Source organism: Trachemys scripta, chromosome 6 (genome assembly GCF_013100865.1).
Source record: "Trachemys scripta elegans isolate TJP31775 chromosome 6, CAS_Tse_1.0, whole genome shotgun sequence".
Taxonomy (NCBI): domain Eukaryota; kingdom Metazoa; phylum Chordata; order Testudines; family Emydidae; genus Trachemys; species Trachemys scripta.
In genome coordinates this window covers 120,453,455-120,473,999 of record NC_048303.1, presented here as the reverse complement: position 1 = coordinate 120,473,999, position 20,545 = coordinate 120,453,455, and the positions used below count along the sequence as shown (strand labels likewise).

The following is a 20,545-nucleotide window of genomic DNA, read 5'->3' as shown; positions in this document are numbered from 1 at the left end:
ATCATGCCCTGAGGTGAAATCCTGGCCTCTTTGAAGTCTACTGCAAAACTCCCATTGACTTCACTAAGGCCGGAATTTAACCGTAGGGGTCTAAATTCAGGCACCTAGAATTAGGCCACTTTTGAACATCATGGCTTGAATGAATTCCTCTGCTCCTTTTACTGCCACACTGCAGCTGGGGAGGGGAACCAAGGACTCAAGGACTGGCACAACCACAGACACTCAAAACTCTACTGCTAGATCCCTCCTACCGCCCCAAACGCTATAACAACAAGAGCCAAGTCCGGAGCCATCCTACCTAATCTTGGGCCCCTCCGAAATCCACATCGGAGGGACCTGTGTCATCTCTCTGCACCACGAAGAATCTCTGTTCAGTGTCCCCAGGACTGTGCTCCCATCTATGGAGCCAAAATCCCATGTGGGCCATGGTGGTGCTGATGTGGAGAAGCAGGTTGGAAGGGCTTGTACTAGAAGTTGCAGCCTGGTCAATAGGAGCTGAGGTCTTCATCCTACAGTCACATAAGGCAAAGCCCATTTGCTCAGACTTAACGGCTGTCCCAGGCTCTGGATTTTATCCTTTGTGCATCAGTGTTGTGTTTTTTCCTCTTTACACAACTAAAACAAGGTGGCAAAAAACACACAAGCCCAGCTGGGTCCCAAATAACGGTGTTTAGTAAACGCACACTAGCTATACATACACAGGGCTCTGACTGGCTTCTGCCAGCTTCCAAAACCTACAACACAGTGAGCACCACAGTCGGGCTCACAAATTACTTCAAGGGATACTACCCTAGTCCTATCGGTTACAATCAGGTCATTCTGTTTGCTTCCTTTCGAAGATGGTGCTGCTGCTGCAGCTGAATCGCCTGGAAATGCCAAGTGCTAGGGCACGATCCTGTTGGTTTTGCTCTGTATTTCAGAGCAACCTGAGATGGGTGTTGTGAGGCATACAAAGGGCCAGATTCTCGGCTGGTGCAAATCAGGGCAACTCCACTGAAGTCAGCAGCACTACACTGATTTTCACCTGCCACGGATCTGGCCCTTACTGTCCAGAGAGCAAGGGGGGATCTTTGAACAAGAGGTCTGACACGATGTAATTGTACTCGTCTTCTTCTTCTCACATGTCAGCATAAGAAAAGGAAGCGTGAGAGAAGTCTTGGCACACGATAGCTAAAGACCCCCATGCACTGCTGCTAGCTGACTGACTGCTGCGGCCAACCAGTATCTGCCTCCATATTGCCTCTGGTTCTCAGAAGCCCAGTATGTTATTAGGTAATAGCAGCTCGGTAAATATTAGAGATCTTGGTTTATGGGAAGGAGACTCTGCTCTGCAGAACATTAGTGTCTTGGCTTAGCCATGTATCTGCTCAGGAACCAGGGAGTGCTGGAGCTGTGGCCTGCTAAGAATAAGGGGGACCACCACTTAACAGGCCCACAGGGTCTCCTCTGAGCCATGTGTCAGGTAAATAGCTCCGGATTCCTAGAGCTAAGGGCTGCCAGAAAGGAGAAACAACAAAGGTGATGTTTCCAGGCAACAGCCTGGAAACTCTAAAGCAATAGGCTGTTAGCCTTTCGTCTCAGCTGTGCACATCAATCAAGCCAGCATCCCAGGAGTGGAGGAGCTGTGGGCTGCCAAAATACATTCAGCACTTTTTCTAACAAAATATTTACCTGTTAAAATGTCACCTTCCTCTTTGATCCGAGGCCCTGAGGTTTTGCTTCTCTGTAGGCAAAGCTAGAAATGGTCTGGAGGCAGGAGGATTTCTGATCTCTCTGGCCAGCCACAGACCAGCTACGCTCAAACGGACTTCTGCTGGCTCTTACATGCACACGGCTCAAGTGACTGTGACAGGATGAAAGGATGTTCCTTGTCTTCAAAACACTCCACAAAAAACAATCACTTGGCTAAAACCATATCCAGTCTGAATTTAGCTAAACTGTTTCACTAGAGAATTGTAGAAAGTAAAATATGGACAAGGAGACTAATGTCTTTTTTCTTGGAATGCTCTTTAGTTTTGCCACCAGCTACCATTTTCATCCCTGTGACTCTCATTGAAATCTCTGGAAACTACAGAAAATGGACACTGCTCCTAATATTGTGACCTCATCCTCCGAACCCAAGCTCCAAACCATATTTTAGCAAAACTCTGGGCTTTGAAGAATGAGGAATGCTTTGTAAGAACGTTCAGATTTCTTCAAACTAAAATGTTCTCTAACTTTTACAATTTCTTCAAAAGGGGGGAAAATGAGAAAGTGAGGTTCTCCCACCAAAATTAAATATTTTTAACCATTAAAAATTTCATAATTCTTCTTCATTTCAAATGGAAAAGAACACATTTTCTATTCTGACAGGTTTCTGACTCTAAATGTTCTCAGTAGAGCTGCTTGGACATTTTTTGTCAAAACAATTTTCCACTGGAAAATGATACTTCAACTAAACCATCTTCTTTTTGCAAAATCTGTCATTTTCAATGAAATTCCTTTTAAAAAATTGGAAAAGTTTTGGAAATGTTGAAACATCCTGTTTTGACATTTTCAGAATAAAAAGTTTCAATTTTTTATTTTGAAATTTACTTTTTTATATAAAAAAATTAAAAAATGTAAAATGGTCAGAAACCAAATGAAACATTTTGAACTTATCAAACCAAACTGTTTCAAATTTACCCAGAATAAAACGGTTACCTACCTCTCGTGACTGTTGTTCTTCGAGATGTGTTGCTCATGTTGATTCCAAATAGGAGTGCATGCCCCGTGTGTACAGTTGTTGGAAGGTTTTTCCCCTAGTGGTACCCGTCAGGTCAGCTGTGGAGCCCCCTCGAGTCGCACCTTCCTGGAGGTGTGTATAGGTCCCTGCCGACCCGCTGCCTCTTCAGTTCCTTCTTGCTGGAGTACTCTGACAGAGGGGAGGCAGGTGGGTCTGGGAATGGACGTGAGAAATACATCTCGAAGAACAGCAGTTACGAGAGGGAGGTAACTGTTTTTCTTCTTCGAGTGCTTGCTCATGTTGATTTCAAGTAGGTGACTCCCAAGCCTTACCTAGGAGGTGGGTTCGTAGTTCATGGAATCACTGATTGTAGCACCACTCTGCCGAAAGCTGCATCGTCTCTGCCCTGCTGTAATGGCTTAGTACGATGAAAAGATGTGGATTGATGACCACGTTGCTGCCTTGCAGATATTTCGGATAGGAACTTGTGCCAGGAACGCCATGAAGGATGCCTGCGCCCTTGTGGAGTGTGCCATCAGCGCTGGGGGAGGTATCTTTGCCAAGTCATAGCACGCCCGAATACAGGGTGCTATAGAAGAGTTCCTTTGGGACCAGACTGGAAGTCCCTTCATACGCTCTGCAATTGCAATGAATATTTGTGCTGATTTTCGAAATGGCTTCATTCTTTCAATGTAGAAGGCTAATGCTCATCTGACATCCAGGGAGTGGAGCATTCATTCCCTGTTTCTAGTGTGCAGCTTACGAAAGAACACAGGAAGAAAGATGTCCTGGTTATATAGAATTGCGAAACTACCTTTGGGAGAAAGGCCGGGTGTGGTTGCAACTGCACCTTGTTCTTATAAAAGACCATGTATCGGGCCTCCAAGGTTAAGGCCTTAAGCTCAGACACCCTCCTGGCAGAAGTTATAGCTATCAAGAACGCTACTTTACATGAAAGGTAAAGGAGGGAGCATGTTGCTAAAGGCTCATAGAATCATAGAGTATCAGGGTTGGAAAGGACCTCAGGAGGTCATCTAGTCCAACCCCCTGCTCAAAGCAAGACTAATCCCCAGACAGATTTTTACCCCAGTTCCCTAAATGGTCCCCTCAAGGATGGAACTCACAACCCTGGGTTTAGCAGGCCAATGCTCAAACCACTGAGCTATCCCCCCTCAAAAGGAGGTCCTATCAGTCTAGAGAGCACAAGCTTGAGATCCCATGGGGGAATTGGATGTTTTACTTGAGGGTACAGCCTATCTAATCCTTAGAGGAAGTGGCCCACCTTGGGGTTCGCGAAAACTGGCCGACCAGCTGAACCAGTGTGGAAAGCCGAGATAGCTGCCAAGTGCACTTCTATTGATGATACTGATGGACCTTGCTGTTTTAGATGCAGCAAATAGTCCAGGATAAATGGAATTGATATCTGTAAAGGTGGAGTGTGGTTTTGTAATGTCGAAATGGAGAATCTTTTTCACTTGGCCAGATAGGTGGCCCTAGTGGAGGGCTTCCTGCTGCTAAGGGGGACCTCTCTAACAGGGTCTGAGCAGGTGAGCTCCGAGGGATTTAGCCATGGAGTTTCCATGCCGTGAGATGGAGAGACTGGACATTGGGATGCTGGAGGCGGCCGTGGTCCTGCGTGATCAAGTCTGGGACCAGGGGCAGGGTTATTGGCGTGTCCACTTACAGGTCTAGAAGCTTGGTGAACCAATGCTGGCGAGGCCACGCTGGTGCTATTAAGATCATTGATGCTACCTCCCATAGATGTCGACTTCCCGCTCTGCCCAGGCCCGACCCCCACTCTACCCCTTCCCCCAAGTCCCCTCCCCCCTCGCCTCTTCCTGTCCCTGCTCTGCCCCTGCCTTGCCCTCTCTCCACCCCTTCCCCAAGCCCCCGCCCCACCTCTTCCCTGCCTCTTTCTGCCCCCTCCCCCGAGTATGCTGTGTCCCCGCTCCTCCCTCTCCCTTCCAGAGCTGACCTGTTTAGCGGTGGGAAGGAGTTGCTTGCAGGGAGTGGGAGAAGTGATCAGAGGGGCCGCCGCCAGAGAAGAGGTGCTGGGGGGCGGGAAGGGAGACGGGGGAGCTTGGCTGTGGGTGGGTGCTGAGCACCTGCTAATTTTTCTCCGTGGGTCCTCCATGGCTGGAGCATCCATGGAGTCGGTGCCTATGCTTCCTCCCTTCTGACCTTCTGCAGGACCTTGTTTATGTAACCCTTCTGCCCATCTGAGTTGGCAGCAACAAGGGCCGGGTTCAGTATTTAGGGGTTCCGTTTCAATAACGCAATGCAAAACCAGCTCGAGCTCCCACCCAGTGACCTGGGACAATTACATACCACCCCCTGGGCACCTCTAAGAGGCAATACTTCCCCTCTCGCAAGCACGGAGTCTGAGTGTAGCAAAAGCCCTTTAATAAAGGAGGGAAAGAATGCGGCATTATGTTGGGGAAACACCACAAACAGGATACATAACACAAACCATGAACAAAAGACCCACCCCCAAGTAAGTTTGGCAGTATGCTTTTCCCCTCAGGGTCTTAAGTCCAACAACCCAAAAGATCACCCCAAAGTCCCAAAAGTCCAACACCCCAAAAGTCTCTGTCGCTGGTTAGTGCAGCCCCAGAGTTCAAAATTTTAACTGCAGAGTTTTACCCTCCCGCCTCTCCGTGGGGTTCTGCTGCAGCCTTCACCATGAGCCGCTCCAGCCCTCCCGCAAACTGCTCCGCTCCGCTTTGGTCCACCCGCTGTCCCATGGGCCGCTCCAACCGTCCCGCAAACTGCTCCGCTCTGCCAGCCGCTTAGCAATATATCTTCAGGCTCCCCCACTAGTTAACACAGCACTCAGTGATCTCAGCTCTTAGTAATTCTAGCTCGTTAGTGATTTCAGCTCATAGTAGGGGAACCCCAGTGCTGGTGCACCATTGGCCCAAAGTGAATTCAGCACAGCAGCCTGTAACTAGACTCTTAATGGAATCAAGATTAGCTCTGCTGTTCAACAGTGGAGAGAAGAGGAAGAGGTGCAATTAGTGTTTCAGGCCCTTAAAAGGGGCCCAAACCATCAAGTACAAATACCTGTCCCCAGCCTCTCTCAATTCACTGGGTTTTGGAACCCATGTCCCTTGTCTAGCAAGTGCTACTTAGTTGATGGTGAGTCCCTCTGTCATAAAACAGTTCCACTGGCCTTGATTCACATAATCAGGGTAACAACAATTTATTCTTCCTGCCCCAGTAACAGGGAAACTGGGGATCCCACAGCAGCCAAAGTGACCATCTGGGTGGCTGTGGGCTCATGGCGGGGTGGGTGTGACTATGCAAACAAGACCAGCCCTTGAAGTTCTTTTCCACAACTTGCCACAATTCACCACCAGATGTCAGGATAGAGCTCATCCTGACTCTGCTTACATTTACAAAAGGGAAGGGAGGGAAAGGGTATAGTAGATGGTCCTTCCATCTCTTGTCCCCATGGAGGTTCCCAGGCTACAGATGTTGATGATGGAGGGGCCCGTGCCTCTAAAATCACTGACTAGGATCTGGACCCCAGCCCTTGGGCTTGGTGGTAGGCCCGGGTCCAGAAGGGCCAGTAAGCTGGTGCCTGCCACTGCGATGGCCACGACATCATTGGCAATGGCTGCCCTCCCTCTTGTTTGGAGCGGTGCCGCGGGCGGTGCCGGCTTTGCCTAGAGGTGTACGAATCCACCTCCGAGTCCGATGAGTACTCCGAACCTGGCGACCAAGGCAGTGTGGAGCAAGACATTGCATAGAAGTAGTGCGGAGGTGCGGGCAAGCAGTGCCACATCATCACCGGCTTGCCCCTAGAGGACACAGTGCTTCTTTGTGGTGCCGGTGCCTATGCAGGGGACTGCATTGTCATTGCTATGTGGTCCCTAGCCGCCTCAAAGTTGTCTGGCATGGAGGGATGGTCTAAGTCCTCCTCCCGAGACTCCCACATTGGGGACTCCATTAGAACCAGACTCGACAGACCTCGCTGTGAGGGCAGAGTCAATGGTGCTGGCTGAGTCGGAGCTGGAGCAGGGTGTCCCAGCATGGGACGCACCTCACTGGTGCCTCCTTGTTCCGCTGCTCTACTGGGAGAGCGACCTCTGTCAGTATTCTTTCTTTTGTGCGGCACCGGCGAATGGGAGTGGTGCCGGGCACTCGCACTGGAGGAGGTCTTCGGCGCCGGGAAGTGCTGGTGCCAAGGGTCCCTGGAGCCCGAGTCCTTTCTCGGCGCCATGTCCTCTCTTACTGAGGCTGGCGTGCTTCACATCGAAGTGCTGGGTTTGGGGGACGAAGCCTGTGCCGGCTGGGGATGAAGGGCTGACTCCATGAGGAGCAGTTTCAGCCTCAAGTCCCTCTCCTTCTTAGGGTACATCTACACTACAGGGGGGAGTTGATTTAAGATACGCAAATTCAGCTACGTGAATAGCGTAGCTGAATTTGACGTATCGCAGCCGACTTACCCCGTTGTGAGGACGGCGGCAAAATCGACTTCTGCCGCTTTCTGTCGGCGGCGCTTACTACCACCTCCGCTGGTGGAGTAAGAGCGCCGATTCGGGGATCGATTGTCGCGTCCCGACGGGACGCGATAAATCGATCCCCGAGAGGTCGATTTCTACCCGCCGATTCAGGCGGGTAGTATAGACCTAGCCTTTGTCCTTGGGTGGAAGCCTTTACAGATTTTGCACTTCTCAGTCTGATGGGCTTCCCCCAAACACTTTAAACAGGAGTCACGTGGGTCTCCCTTTGGCCTAGGCTTCAGACAGAACCTGCATGGCTTAAACCCTTGAGAGAGAGGCATGCCCCAGTCCCCCGGAGGGGAAACATAGTGGGCGGAACCCTGAATTGAAACTTATCTAACTAATTAAGAACTACTTGAACTAACTAATACTAAGTTTTAAACTATGTACAGATACGACTAGAAAGAGTCCAGGAGGGGACTACTTGCCGTAGCAAGAGAAGAGCTGCTCAAATGACGTCACTGGCGGTATGAAGGAACTGAAGAGGCGACGGTCGGCGGGGACCTATATACACCGCCATGAAGGCATGACTCCAGGAGGCTCCACAGCTGACCTGACGGATACTGCTAGGGGAAAAACCTTCCAATGACTATGCATGCGGCGCACTCACACCTACTTAAAAAAATTAATGAAGATATCCCATCTCCTAGAACTGGAAGGGACCTTGAAAGGTCATTGAGTCCAGCCCCCTGCCTTCACTAGCAGGACCAAGTACTGATTTTGCCCCAGATCCCTAAGTGGCCCCCTCAAGGATTAAACTCACAACCCTGGGTTTAGTAAGCCAATGCTCAAACCACTGAGCTATCCCTCCCCCCTTACTTGGAATCAACATGAGCAAGCACTTGAAGAATGAATTTTTTTCAGAATTTCATTTTGTGAAAAATTTCCAAATTTTGGCTTTTTGTCCAGATTTGGGAGGGAAAAGTTTCAAACTCTCAAAATTTGTCACAAGAGGGAAAATCCCTTTTCCAACCAGCTCGAACTCTGACTAAATTGTTTCACAGAAAATTTCAGGCTCTCAACATTTTGTGCCATTTCAAATGAAAATGAATTAAAGATTTACAAAAATTTTCTCAAATTGCTATTTAAATTTTCAACCAGTTAGTGGAGTTACTTTGGATTTAAACCAATGCAAATTCAAAGTTTCACTCATTTAACTAAATTAATTTGTTGACTCTCCTTGTGTAGACACTCTTAATTCAATTTAAAGTTGGATTATATCGATACAACTGAATGCAATAAAGAATCGAATTAAACTAAATTGATATATTGATTTAACCGAAATCCATATATAAACCACGTTTAAATTGAATTTAGAGTGCCCACACAGGGTTTTGCACCAGTTTACCTAAATCATTTTAAAATTAGATTTTTATTTAAACGGGTGCAACTTTGAATATAGACAAGGCCCTTGTTCTTCCTCATTCTGTTAAGAGATTTAATTACAAATGGTTCCTTTTAATACAAAACCTTCAGTACAGAATCAGCCATTTAGTACAGTATTTTTCCTGGAAATCAATTTTTTTCTGCTTATGAATTTTCCATGAACAGACTGTGAAATTCTCACATTTGTTGCGACTTGAAATTATATATAAACTAATTTGGGGAACAGTTCTTAGTCTACACTTTGTTCAGACTGCAAAAATTACCACCAAATATGCAATTTACACTATCACATATGCAATTAACTTCTGGAACTTATTTAGCAGTCATTTCTGTAATTAAATGGATACTGCAGGAAGCTAGAACTATATGTCCGATGATTTCATTGGTGGAATGTACCGTGTTGTTGAGTTACCCAAGACATCCAATCAAAATAAAGAAACAGCACCATATGACTTATGTAAGTAACCCATACAGAGCAAAATGTGCTTATTACAACTGAATATAGAATTCAAAATGTACTTTCAGCGTATATTCAAGCACTTAAGGTAAATATTTTGGTTTAGCAAGTAGTTATGTAGTCGAGTCTGAGCACTTGACTATTTATGGAAAGGGAATACAAAAGGGTTGAATATCTGGTTGGATCAAAATTCCCTTTAGAATTTTTAATGATTATTTGCAGATATTTTTCCTCTTGCTTTTCACTCAGCTCCAGAAATTTACACTGCTAAGGACTGACTAGTGAGCAAGGCCTTGTTTAACTAGAAAAGGGGTATAGTATAGAGCCATACTGGCCAACCCTTCTAATGGAGATGCAGCTTATACTGGCTTTTGCCGGTATGACTTATACCAGCTCCCCGAGCGGTGCTTTTGCCAGTATAAAAATGTTGCAAGCAAACCCACAATCCTAACGGACATTACTACACTGCCAAAAGTTTTTAATGTAGAGTTGGCCTTGAGGGAGGAAGGATAGCTCAGTGGTTTGAGCATTGGACTGCTAAACGCAGGGTTGTGAATTCAATCCTTGAGGGAGCCATTTAGGGAACTGGGGTAAAAATCTGTCTGGGGGATTGGCCCTGCTTTGAGCAGGGGGTTGGACTAGATGACCTCCTGAGGTCCCGTCCAACCCTATGATTCTATGACAGCTTAAAGGGACACGGGAAGCTTGAAATCTAGTCAGATTTAAAGAAATTAGTTTAAAGTAGTTTTGGCAATTGCACCTGCCCCTCGCCGCCTTGCCCCATTTTGTGGTTTCCCCGTCATATGTTAATATGTAATGCTTTTCTCTCCTCTGCTGCTGTCGGAAACACTCTCACAAGCAGAAAAGAGGAACAAACTGACTGCAAAGGAGAGATGGTGAAACTGTACACAAAATGCTGCCAAATGTGCAGTGAGTGATCCAAAAGAGAGATTGTTTTGGTTCAGGCTATTCTTTTGCCCATATAACAATCTTAGGTGTTATGTTGTGCATCGGACTGAAATGTAATTTTTAAAAAAAAGTTGGCAAGCTCTTAAAAATCACTCTTCTGTAGGGCCGTCAGACAGGATGGGATTCACTGGCGGCCGTAGGGTAAAAGCCTAGTGCTAATGTTTGAATTTTTTACCACCGTCCTCATTTCTTTTCTAACCTGTCGTACGAGGCTTTGGGATTGTTTCGCTGCTTGGGTCGGTAATGTCATTTGTGCCAATGCAAATTGGGTGCAGTATGTTAGAGTTCTAATGTGGTAGCATTTACATCAGGGCAATGTTTGTGTAAAATGAGCGTGTGAGGTGCCGGGCAATGGAGACTCCAGCCTTCTGTCTCTAGGAGCAGTATCAAGAGCTGGGTAAACTTGTAACCGTTGTTATGACACTGCTGGACAATCCCCTGCTTGGAGCAATGCTGTATGCTCCTGTTTCTCTTTTGTTTCTGGGACTGAGACTTGCTGGGAAGGTCTGTTAACGGGACGGCCCTGCCAACTGGCTGCTATGTGCTGCCTGGGTGAGGTACCGCTCAGAGTGAGCGACAACCGCCAAGCAAATGCCATAGACAGAGGCTCCGTAAGAGTTAAGTTGTGAGCTAACAATGGTCAGAAGCAGGGTGAGCACTCGCTTCCTGTCACGTTTTCCTGTCTCGCAAACACCGTGAGTGCAGTTTGCCACACTGTTTTAAGGCACTTCACAGCGCCTGAGGTTGAGATGCTGACAGATGCCTGTTTGGAAGTTAAATTACAGCTGGACAAACCTGAGAACAATTCTTTGGTTAAAATTCCCCTGAATTTCACTTCCCATGGATTTTGTCTTTTTCAGATACTTCTCTGACCTCCCCCCCACCATAGTATCTGAGGGTCTCACAATCTTTAACATACCCTGTGAAGCAGGGCAGTGCTATTATCCCATTGGCTAGAGGGGAAACTGAGGCACAGAGCCACTCAGTGACTTGCCCGTGGTCAATCTGTGGCAGAGCAGGGCTTTGAACCCAAGTCCTGGGCTAGTGCCCTAACCGCTGGATCATGTTTCTTATAGTCATAGAGTTTAAGGCCAGAAGAGACCACCCGATCATCTAGTCTGACTTCTGATACATCATAGGCCACTAAACCCCACCCAGTTCTCCCTGTATTGAGCCCAATAACCGGGATCAGACCAATGCACTACAGTCCTCTGGAGACTGTACAATTTTACTCTGTAGGAGCCCCGTGAAGCTGGAACACTGTGGCCTGGCTCAGCCCAGATCTGTCAATCCCCCTGCCACACCACACAAACACATCTTCTTTCAGAGGGCTGTTGGTGGAGGGGTTGTTGAGGGCCATTGGGGAATTCAGTGTCTCGTGTGTGCTGCCTGGGTACACTGTCTCACTGTATGTTGCAGGGCCGCTGTTTCGATTTGGATGGATAGTGTTTGTTTGAGGTGCATCAGGGGTTCACACAGGCACTAGGTGTAATCATCTACATTTAGGGCATGTCTACACTTGCCATTTAAAGCGGGAAAAGTCCCTGTTTTGCGCAAAAACCATGGGAGCGTCTACATTTGCCAATGACTTTTGGCAGTAAAACTCAGACGTTTCACCACAAAGAGAAAACCACCTCCATGAGAGCTGTACAGCTCTTACCGGTGATGCTTTTGCGGTGATGTGCAAGTGAAGACACGTTCTTCCTGTTTACAGAGCTTTTAACCTCCACAGGATATCCCACAGTGCCCAGGTGACCACGCTGGCCAGCAGCTCTGCTGCTCTGACGCCAGGTAAACAGACGTCTGCCCCGCCCCCTGTAAAGCCCTGGGAACTTTGAAACTCCCCTTCCTGTTTTCTTAGCAAGTGCTCATTTATCATCTGGCCAGGTGACAAATCCTGCTCCACGGAGCAAAGGATCCCTTGCTGGGCGCAATGCTGAGCTACTGGCACTGATCAGTGTTTGGGGAGAGGAGGCTGTGCAGGGACCCAGGATGCCCCACAATCAACCCCACCCCTTCCTACAAGACCTATCCTCAAAATGGAGAGAGCTGCACTGTGGGGTAGCTGCCCTCTGTGCGCTGCTCTCATTGGCGATGGAAGTGCTGCAAATGTAAACCCGATCTGACACCAGCGCTTTTCTTTCACCGGCTCCCGATCGCCGTTGAAACTGACAGCGCAAAAACTCTTCAAGTGTAGACATAGCCTAAGTTAGGCACAAAACTGGTTTCGGGGGGAAATCTGTACTTGTGTTTCGAAGCTGTAAAAGGACGAGATGCCTCCCACTCCAGAGAGACGAACACTGGACTGGAGGGCTGGACTTTCAGCTCTGCCAATGAGGGTATGTCTACATAGCAAAAAACCCAGGCGGCAGCGAGTCTCAAAACCCAGGTCAACTGACACGGGTTTGTGGTATGGCGCTAAAAATAGCAGTGTAAACATTCCCGCTCACGTCCCTTGGGGGAAAAGATCTGCAAAAGACACAAAGAAGGCACTTTTGTGATCAAAGAGACGTGTATAAGCAGCATCTGCACCAGATATCGTGAGTGCTGCACATGGGGTGAAGTTAAACTGGTTCCAGTGTTTCTCCTCTGGTGATGGAGAAGAAGCGTTTCTTAAAGTCTGTGTTTTTGGTTCCAAAAGATAAATTAATTCTTCCCGTAATAAAGCCTCATGAACTCAGCTTCTTACACTACAGTGCTCTCATTTACCTACAACCACAATATCCTGCTTCAAAACCACACGTCATCATCTTGCTGTTGGCCATGGTTTTCCTGTTGCTTTAGCAAAAGACGGCTTTTATACCAGCTCTGCTCAATGCTGTGTGCTGTGCCGAGGAGCCCTGAAGATGATTTCATATTGTCCCATATGTGGAAAGCCTGTTTACTTCGGTAAGTTTCTTCCATTGGAAGCAAGAGCCCTTTTTCGTACGTTTCTTTAAATGGTAAATGAAGCCAGGCACTTTCTGTTCGACTTCTCTTACATTTGCAGTTAGTGACGCTCCATTCATAATGGCACTTCATCCGCTGCATAGCTAATCAGTTTCAGACAGCCAGTTAAAAGTAGTTTCAGTGATTGCACCTGCTTCTCATTCCCTGTTCCAGTTTTTGTGCTTTTTATTTAAAAAAAATCACATTTTCCTGTTTTTTAAAATATTGTTATTCACCTGTTGTTGTGTGAAAGACCCCCACAAACTGGAGAATCTGACTATACCGGGGCAGCAGCCCTATGAGAAGTGCTGGCAATTGTACAAAGTGAATACACTGAACAAAAATAAAGAGAAACACTTTTTCTCTAATCTCTTTCGGTCTTAGATGATACTTTTAATAACTGAAGGAAAAGCATTTTCAGACAGAAGTCTGATTTTTAAGTTGATGGTGCTCTGTAAAGCTCAAAAACTTGTCTTTTTGACCAACGGAAGTTGGTGTAATAAAACACATTACCTCACCAAGCAACCTCTTTAATACATTGTCTCTCTATGTATAAATATAATCAGTTCTGAATTATGTGGATGTCTGGACAGAAAACCTCAAGATCAGTCCTCCAAAATTAAATAGGATTAAAATGAATTTCCTTCCAAATTTGCTATGAAATATTTTGGCAATGGACAGGAAAAGTTTACTTAAGTTGTTTCAAAATGTACTCTGAAATGTGTTAACTGCTTTTATTAATGAAATGATAAGCTAAGATAAAGCCACAAAATAGCTTTTGGAATCTAGAAGTGATTTATAGTTTCTCAGATCATATTTGCAGTGGTGCAGTAGGCCTTTATAAGACCGCTTGGCTTCATGTGAATTAGGACTGCTACAGTGTACGCATTATACGTGTGACAGAGAAACAAGGATGGGTCAACAGTGCAAAAAGGTACATGGAAAAGGTTGTTCAAACTTTTTAAGTTAGCAGTTGTTTCAAAGGATTTATAGGATGAATTTTGGTTTATTTTTAAATTACCAGCTACCCTGAGGAGCATGCATGGGATGTATTGGGCTATGGGATGGATTTATCAGAAGCTCAGTATCTGAAGGCTACAAAGGGTAGGGGAGCGTATATTGATGGGGTGCTCACAAATCCACGCTTATAGGTAGCACTCGAAGGGCGGGGGGGTTCGGTTTTCCAGGAAGAGCTTGGGACTTGGAAGAATCCATCTTGTTTCATTTTAGGTTAGTCCAGTGAAAGCCAGCAGCAGCTTCTTCCATTTGCCCTTTGTCTCCCCACTGTTCCCACTTCTGTTTCCTGTGGTTAAAATTACCCAAGATGCCCAGCAAAGATCTGCATAGCAGGGTGGGGTCCTTATTGCTATGTCTCATTAACATTCCGCTCCATAGCCAACAGATCCCATCTGTGACCAAAGGGTAATTCTGTACCATGAGCCATATTACCCCTGTGCGGGCAGAGGCAGAGGAAATGAGTGGATCCAGGTGGTGATGGGGCCCAGAAAGGAGGTAGCTACCTGCACAACGTTGCCCTCCTCCCATCACCTCGTGGAAGCCCCTGGATGCTCCAAGGGTATCTGTTCCACTGGTTGGGGCGGGACTGAGCAAGGATTAGAGGAGGCAGAACTGTGGGGCGGGGGCAGGGGCGGGGGAAATCAGTGCTTGCTGTAAGAACATCCGCTCTGGTCTACCCCGTGGGAGCACCATAAGCTGTTCACGGTGACCTTATCAGTATTAACTCACGTGCTGTCCCCTCCCACTCTCTGAAATGGCCCCTGATAGGGGCTGAATGAAGCAGTTGCCTGGGGGATGATGTGCCCATGGGAGAGCCAATTGGGTGGCTATGGGGCTTGAGATTTAGGAGGCAGAACAGATGCAAATGGTCTCCATTCAGATAGCACTGACCTTGGGTACTCTGTGGCTTCCTTGGATCAAGTCCCCTGTCAGTTCTGCAGTGGTTGGCTGGGGGACAAATCCCATTATCCCCATTATTAAATAATAAAAGCAGAGACTCTGTGAATGGACAATCCGAATTTCCTGTGCTTTATAGGGGGGAAATCCAGGAAGGGGACAATACAGCCCATTGCTCTCATTGCATCGTTTCTTCATAGAGACACATCATGAAAAGTTTGCCTGGAAAAATGCACTTTCCTGAGGTTTCGATTAACTGTGAAGAGAGCATATGTGCACATATTTGATATTATATATATATTCCCTACCCTTCAGGAGCGGGAGTTAAAGGTGGAAGACTATCTCAGTAATTTCAGGGGGAAAAAAATCCTACAAGAACGTTGTAAATCATATTAAAAGACACTATTAGAAATCAGGAAAATTCAGAGTTAAGGTTAAATTAAAGAGAAACCAAACATTTTAAAGCATGGGAATGCACAATTCAGGCACCAAACAACCTTAACTCTGCCCTGGCCAGAAGTAAAGTTGAGTGTGATTTTGAGGAATTGAATGTGTAACTGTGGGCAGTTGTTTAGTGGAAATAAGAGGGAGTTTGCTGGGGAGGTGAGTGCGTTTGGGTATTAGTTTGGACGGCAAGACGTGTGGAGAGAGGTTGCAGGGGAGGTGAATGCCATAACTAGTGATTTCCTTGATTTTTAGTACTCCCATTAATAGGAAATGACCTTGAGCTAATTCATTCTAATTGAAGGAAGTTTATTATGGGGGATATATATCTTCCAAACATTATGCAAAATTTATACAAGCCCTCTTAGGCATTTTCATTGTAGCAAATTAATTCCTCTGTTACTTGCTTAAGAATGGGTCATTCACTGCATTATTGGAAATGTTGTGGCTTGCTACATAGAGCAGGTCTTATTTCAATAGCCTCATTATTTTCCTTTTTAAAAAAATGTTTTGATGGATTATTTAAAACATCATGGTTTGGTGCACAGGAACTGCATGATTTTATAGACGCTCTTCTTTGTTAGCAGCTAATGTATCTGCTTAAGTGGTTACAATAGTGCGTGCTTCATTATAACCTTACCTACCAACATGGTTCAGCCTCTGTATCCACTGTAATCCCTGCGTTTCATGGGTTTATAATTCAATCATTTAAAATCACATCTGGCTTAATAAACTTTATAAAGAGATTGTTTGTCTAGATGCTTTTTTTTGGGTAGAAATATGATGCAAATTGGACAAATTATGGAGTTTTAAAGAAATAATTTGCATTAGATTTTTGCAAGGCACAAATTTCAGCCAAAAAAAAAAAAAAAAAAGGGTTAATTTAAGAATAAAAATGTGGTACTGTTCTGTTTGTGAACTGATATTATTTGATATTTTGAAATGGCTGTTTGAAACATTTATTTTTGAAACACCACAGATCATACTGCATTTCCATTATGCATTTTTATTTTTAGTAATAATTAATAATAATAATTGTGTGTCTGCACACACAAATTGCACCAGTTTAACTTAAAAGCAGTTATAAAATTATTTATTTAAATCAGTGGTCCCCAAAATTTTACCTCATGCCCCCCAATCTCTGTCTGCCTGCCCCTCCCCGAGCTGGGGCCAGGAGTGGGGCTGCAGCTCCAAGAAGGGGGACGTGGACATGGGTAAGGGGGACTGCGGCCACAGCTGGGGGCAGGGGAGGGACCGGGAGTGGAGCCTCAGCCGGGGAATAAGGCCAGCAGTCGGGGCCCTGGGTGTAGGGCCGGCAGCTGGGGCTAGGAACGGAGCTGGGTTGCACTTCCTCCCTGTCCCCCGTGGGAGCTTGCCTGGGCCCCAGCCACACCCTCCCGAATGTTCCTTTGTGCCCCCCAGGGGGGCATCCCCCAATTTGGGGACCTCTGATTTAAGAGAATGAAAACCCATGTATGGACAACAGAAGCACAACCAATGTTGTCCTGGTTTAAAATCGATTTAAGTGTGTCCACACAGCCTCTTTCATCAGTTATCTAAATCAGTTTAAACATCGTGGGTGAAATCCTGGCCCCGTGAAGTCAAACTCCCATTGATTTCAGTGGGGCCAGGATTTTACCCCACATCTTTAGTTAAACAGGTGCAACTTTGTTTGTAGACCGGCCCTAAGGCTTAGTATCATATACTGCTGTAGAGATAACAGATCAATTTTTGCATGAATACAATGTTCAGATCCACAGAGACTGGCATTTTCCATGTGCAGTGATCTGTTGGAGCAGGTTATAGGTGACGGAAGCGCTTGTATACTGTCCCTCTTTATACTGGGACAGAGACCACAGCCAACAGACGCAGATATGCCAGAATACTGCAAAAAAGCAGTTTTCATGCTATCTCCATTCCCATAGCCCATCCTGCTCCATTGAGGCTAAACAAGTTCAGACTGTGAACAGTGAGAGCGATTAACCATCGGAACAACTTTCCAAGGGTCGTGGTGGAGTCTCCATCCCTGAACATTTTTAAAGCAAGATTGGCTCTCTCTCTAAAAGACTTGCTCTAGGAATTATTTTTGCCTGTGTTACACAGGAGGCTGGACTAGATGATCACAATGGTCCCTTCTGGCCTTGGAATCTATGAAATCAAGGTTAGTTTTGTCCTTATTTTCAATATTGGTGCAGGAGTGGTCTCTATTTTTGTTCGCAGGGACTGAGTCCAATCTCATTAGAGCTGGTCAGAGCTTTTCTTGTTGAAACATATTTTGTTTTGTTTTTTTATGGAAAGTATTTGCTCAATGAAAGAGGAATTGTCATGATTTTTTTTTTAATTGTTGAAATTTTCAGTGAAAACCCCAAAACAAATCATTTTTGGTTTGGGGTTTTTTGATGAAAACTTGTAATATTTTGAAGAAAACGTTCAAGCAAAATGAAAAAAAAAATCATTTAAATCAAAATTGTTCAGGGGGCGGGCGGGGGGGAGGGAAGAATCACTTTTTGACCAGCTATAGCTCTCTACCAAGTTTTACTATGGTAAATGCATTGACTTGAGTGGAGTGCCTCCTGATTTCCATCGTTGGAAGTGCAAAGACAGCGAAGCTGAAGGGTCTGTCTTCCCTGGAGAGTTAACTCGGCTGATTGCCACCCAGGTCTGAACACCTGGGTAAACCTAACGTGGACATGAGCAGCCACACTGCAAAGCCCTTCCCTAGTCACTATGTTCTCACTTGTGCTGCACACAGCCGCGTGAGTCACCAGGACTTCTGGGGGCACTTCCCATGGTTCTGTGTGCTGCGGTAACCTGAGCTGCCCCACGATTCTTTCCCAGAGAATTGTGGGAGAACGTGTCTGTCCTTCCGGGCCCATCAAGGAGTTGTGGGAAGGCATTGGAGAATTATCAGTGCTTGATTAATTTAGCCCGCATCCTCACTGCAAAGTGGGTGGGTTACCAACCCGAGTGAACGCCTCAGCGGAGCGTTAGCTATTAGCATTAGTTCCAGCTGAGCCAACGAGTTCAAGTTGAAAGTGCTGCCAGATTCAGTTTGTGTGGATGGCAACAGGGATTAGGGGCAATGCCTGCGTAGGAGCCTGAATTATCTCAGCAGTGAAGACAAACCGTAAGTTAGGGCTGCAGCAATGGGACCAATGCTGGGGTGAACACTGGGGATGAAATCCCGGTGCCAGTGAAGTCAATTGGACCCTTGACCCTTGGATGCGGATTCATACTGACTGTCAACACTTTGGGGTGTGTGTGGGGGTCATCTGAACGCCTCCCCTGCTGCAGAGCTGTGCGTCAGCAGTGCGGGGGCTTCACATGTTATAGGATTCCTGAATTAAACAGCAGAATGCGTTAGCCTCGGCAGTCTCCCCTTGCTTTAGAACGCTGCTCAAGAGAGGTTTGCCATTGCCCTCTGGCCAACTGCTCATTTGGCTTCTGTATTTACCGTGCCTCTGATCTACATTTCCAATGCAAATCAGGTTAGTTTGTCAGGTGTCATGACTCAAAAGGCTTCTGTGGTCTGTGTGATGCTCTTCCTGTAAAGAAGAAACAGGACTTGCCTACAGTGACTATAGGAGGGTTTCTTTATTCAGGCTGCTGGCCTACAGAGACACCCTGGAGTTCCCGCTGGCTCTCTAGCTCACAGATTGAGCAAAACATTTTAGCACATGCTTAACTGTAAGTCCATGACTAGATCCATTGATAGTCACTGGGACTGCTCACATGCTTAGAGTTAGGTATGTGCTTAAGTACCTTCCTGAAGAGGGGCCTAAATGAACAGCCCCTGTGCTCCCTAGTCCTGGCCTGGCCTGAGAAGACTGTTCATTAAGCTCCAATTTGATGTCTTCTCCATGACTTGAGGGGACCTGTTCTATGTGACCTTCATTTGGATTTCAGATGCTGACAGCATGGTTAGAGGACAGGTGTTATCAGCATTACCAATGCACAGCGAGAGGACACGCACGACTAACATCACTGACGTAAACAGCCCTGCCAGCCACAGCAACTCAGTGAAGGACAGGCACATGCCAGGGGATCACAGGACAGATAATGTTTGTAGCCACTATGCTGCTCCTGTCACTTGCACTGATTTCAATGGGTATTTTACTATTGATATCCGTGGTGGCAAGATTTGGGCCCTATATGATCCAAGTCAGGGGAATGTTTGCATCACCAGAACCATATCTAGGTCACATTACCCTGATAAGGGAGGAAGTAACTCAGGGTCACCAGTGGCTTTGCTAATGTGCAGCTCTGAATAGATTCTTTCATTACATGACCTTTTTAAACGGCATCCTCCCTGACTGTTCTTTTGTCTTCTTCCTGAGCAATTATTTGTGTAACCTCCCTTCACAGAGGATATCTCCACTGTCAGGTCTGTGCGTCAGGAAGAGGCAGGATGGGATTGTAGCTGTACGTGAGCAAGGTGAAATGGATTTGTACTAAGTTCACTCTGCACTTGCGTCAGGGTTATTACAACCCTGTAGCAAGCCACCACGCACAAAAGCTGATGAAATCTGAGATGCTGGGTGGGGAAAAAAAAGAAAGAAGCGAAGAGCTATCAAAGAGAAGCCTTTTTGCTACAGGCAGGAAATACCAGTCCTAGCTTGGTCAGAGTGCACGACAAGACGGAGCAGCTCACTCAAAAACCGGCACACAGAAGATCCATAGACCAAACCCACACCTGCAAGCATGGGGCATGGCTTGAGATGACATTTATTTGTGTCATGGAAAACTGGCTATAATTGCTTTCTATAGGCCATGCCCTGCAGCTTTCGCCAGCGTCTCTGGAGCCAACGCTACTGTTGGCTCCCACTGAAAGGTGCTAATAGCTGCCAGCCGGGGATTGATCAAAAGAATCACAGCCCTTGTGAAAACCAATGGGTGCTGTAGCAGTGTGGACTCACCCCTGCGGTGCCTCCTGCTGGTCTTCTCAGGGAATTAACTCTCCAGCCCTCAGAGCACCCTCTGCAGACCGGTGATCCACTGCCACTGTGTCCCTCCTTGGACTCCGGTGCCCTGTTAGCTGGGGTGCTGCCCCCTGGCAGTAACCCCTTTGTCTCAGGGTCTCCCCTCCCAGGGGAACCCCCACCCACTAACCCCACCTCACCTCAGTGTATGGCTACTGCCAGTCACCATCTAGCCCCATGCCCTGGGGCAGACTGCAGTATATGCCACTCATCACAGGCGAGGCTGGGTTTGGACCTGCTGCCTTGGCCTGCCCCT

General features: G+C 46.6%; 1 protein-coding gene across 1 annotated transcript in view; it reads left to right on the top strand.

The window, feature by feature from the left end:
- Nucleotides 1–12,523: 12,523 nt before the first annotated feature.
- The window catches only part of LOC117879679 (cysteine-rich protein 1-like), a 52,467-nt gene continuing 44,445 nt past the window's right edge, over nt 12,524–20,545 (top strand). The window contains exon 1 of the mRNA XM_034774961.1: nt 12,524–12,913. Within this exon, the coding sequence (XP_034630852.1) occupies nt 12,871–12,913 (43 nt within the window). The 5' untranslated portion in view covers nt 12,524–12,870. The remainder of the gene's footprint in view (nt 12,914–20,545) is intronic.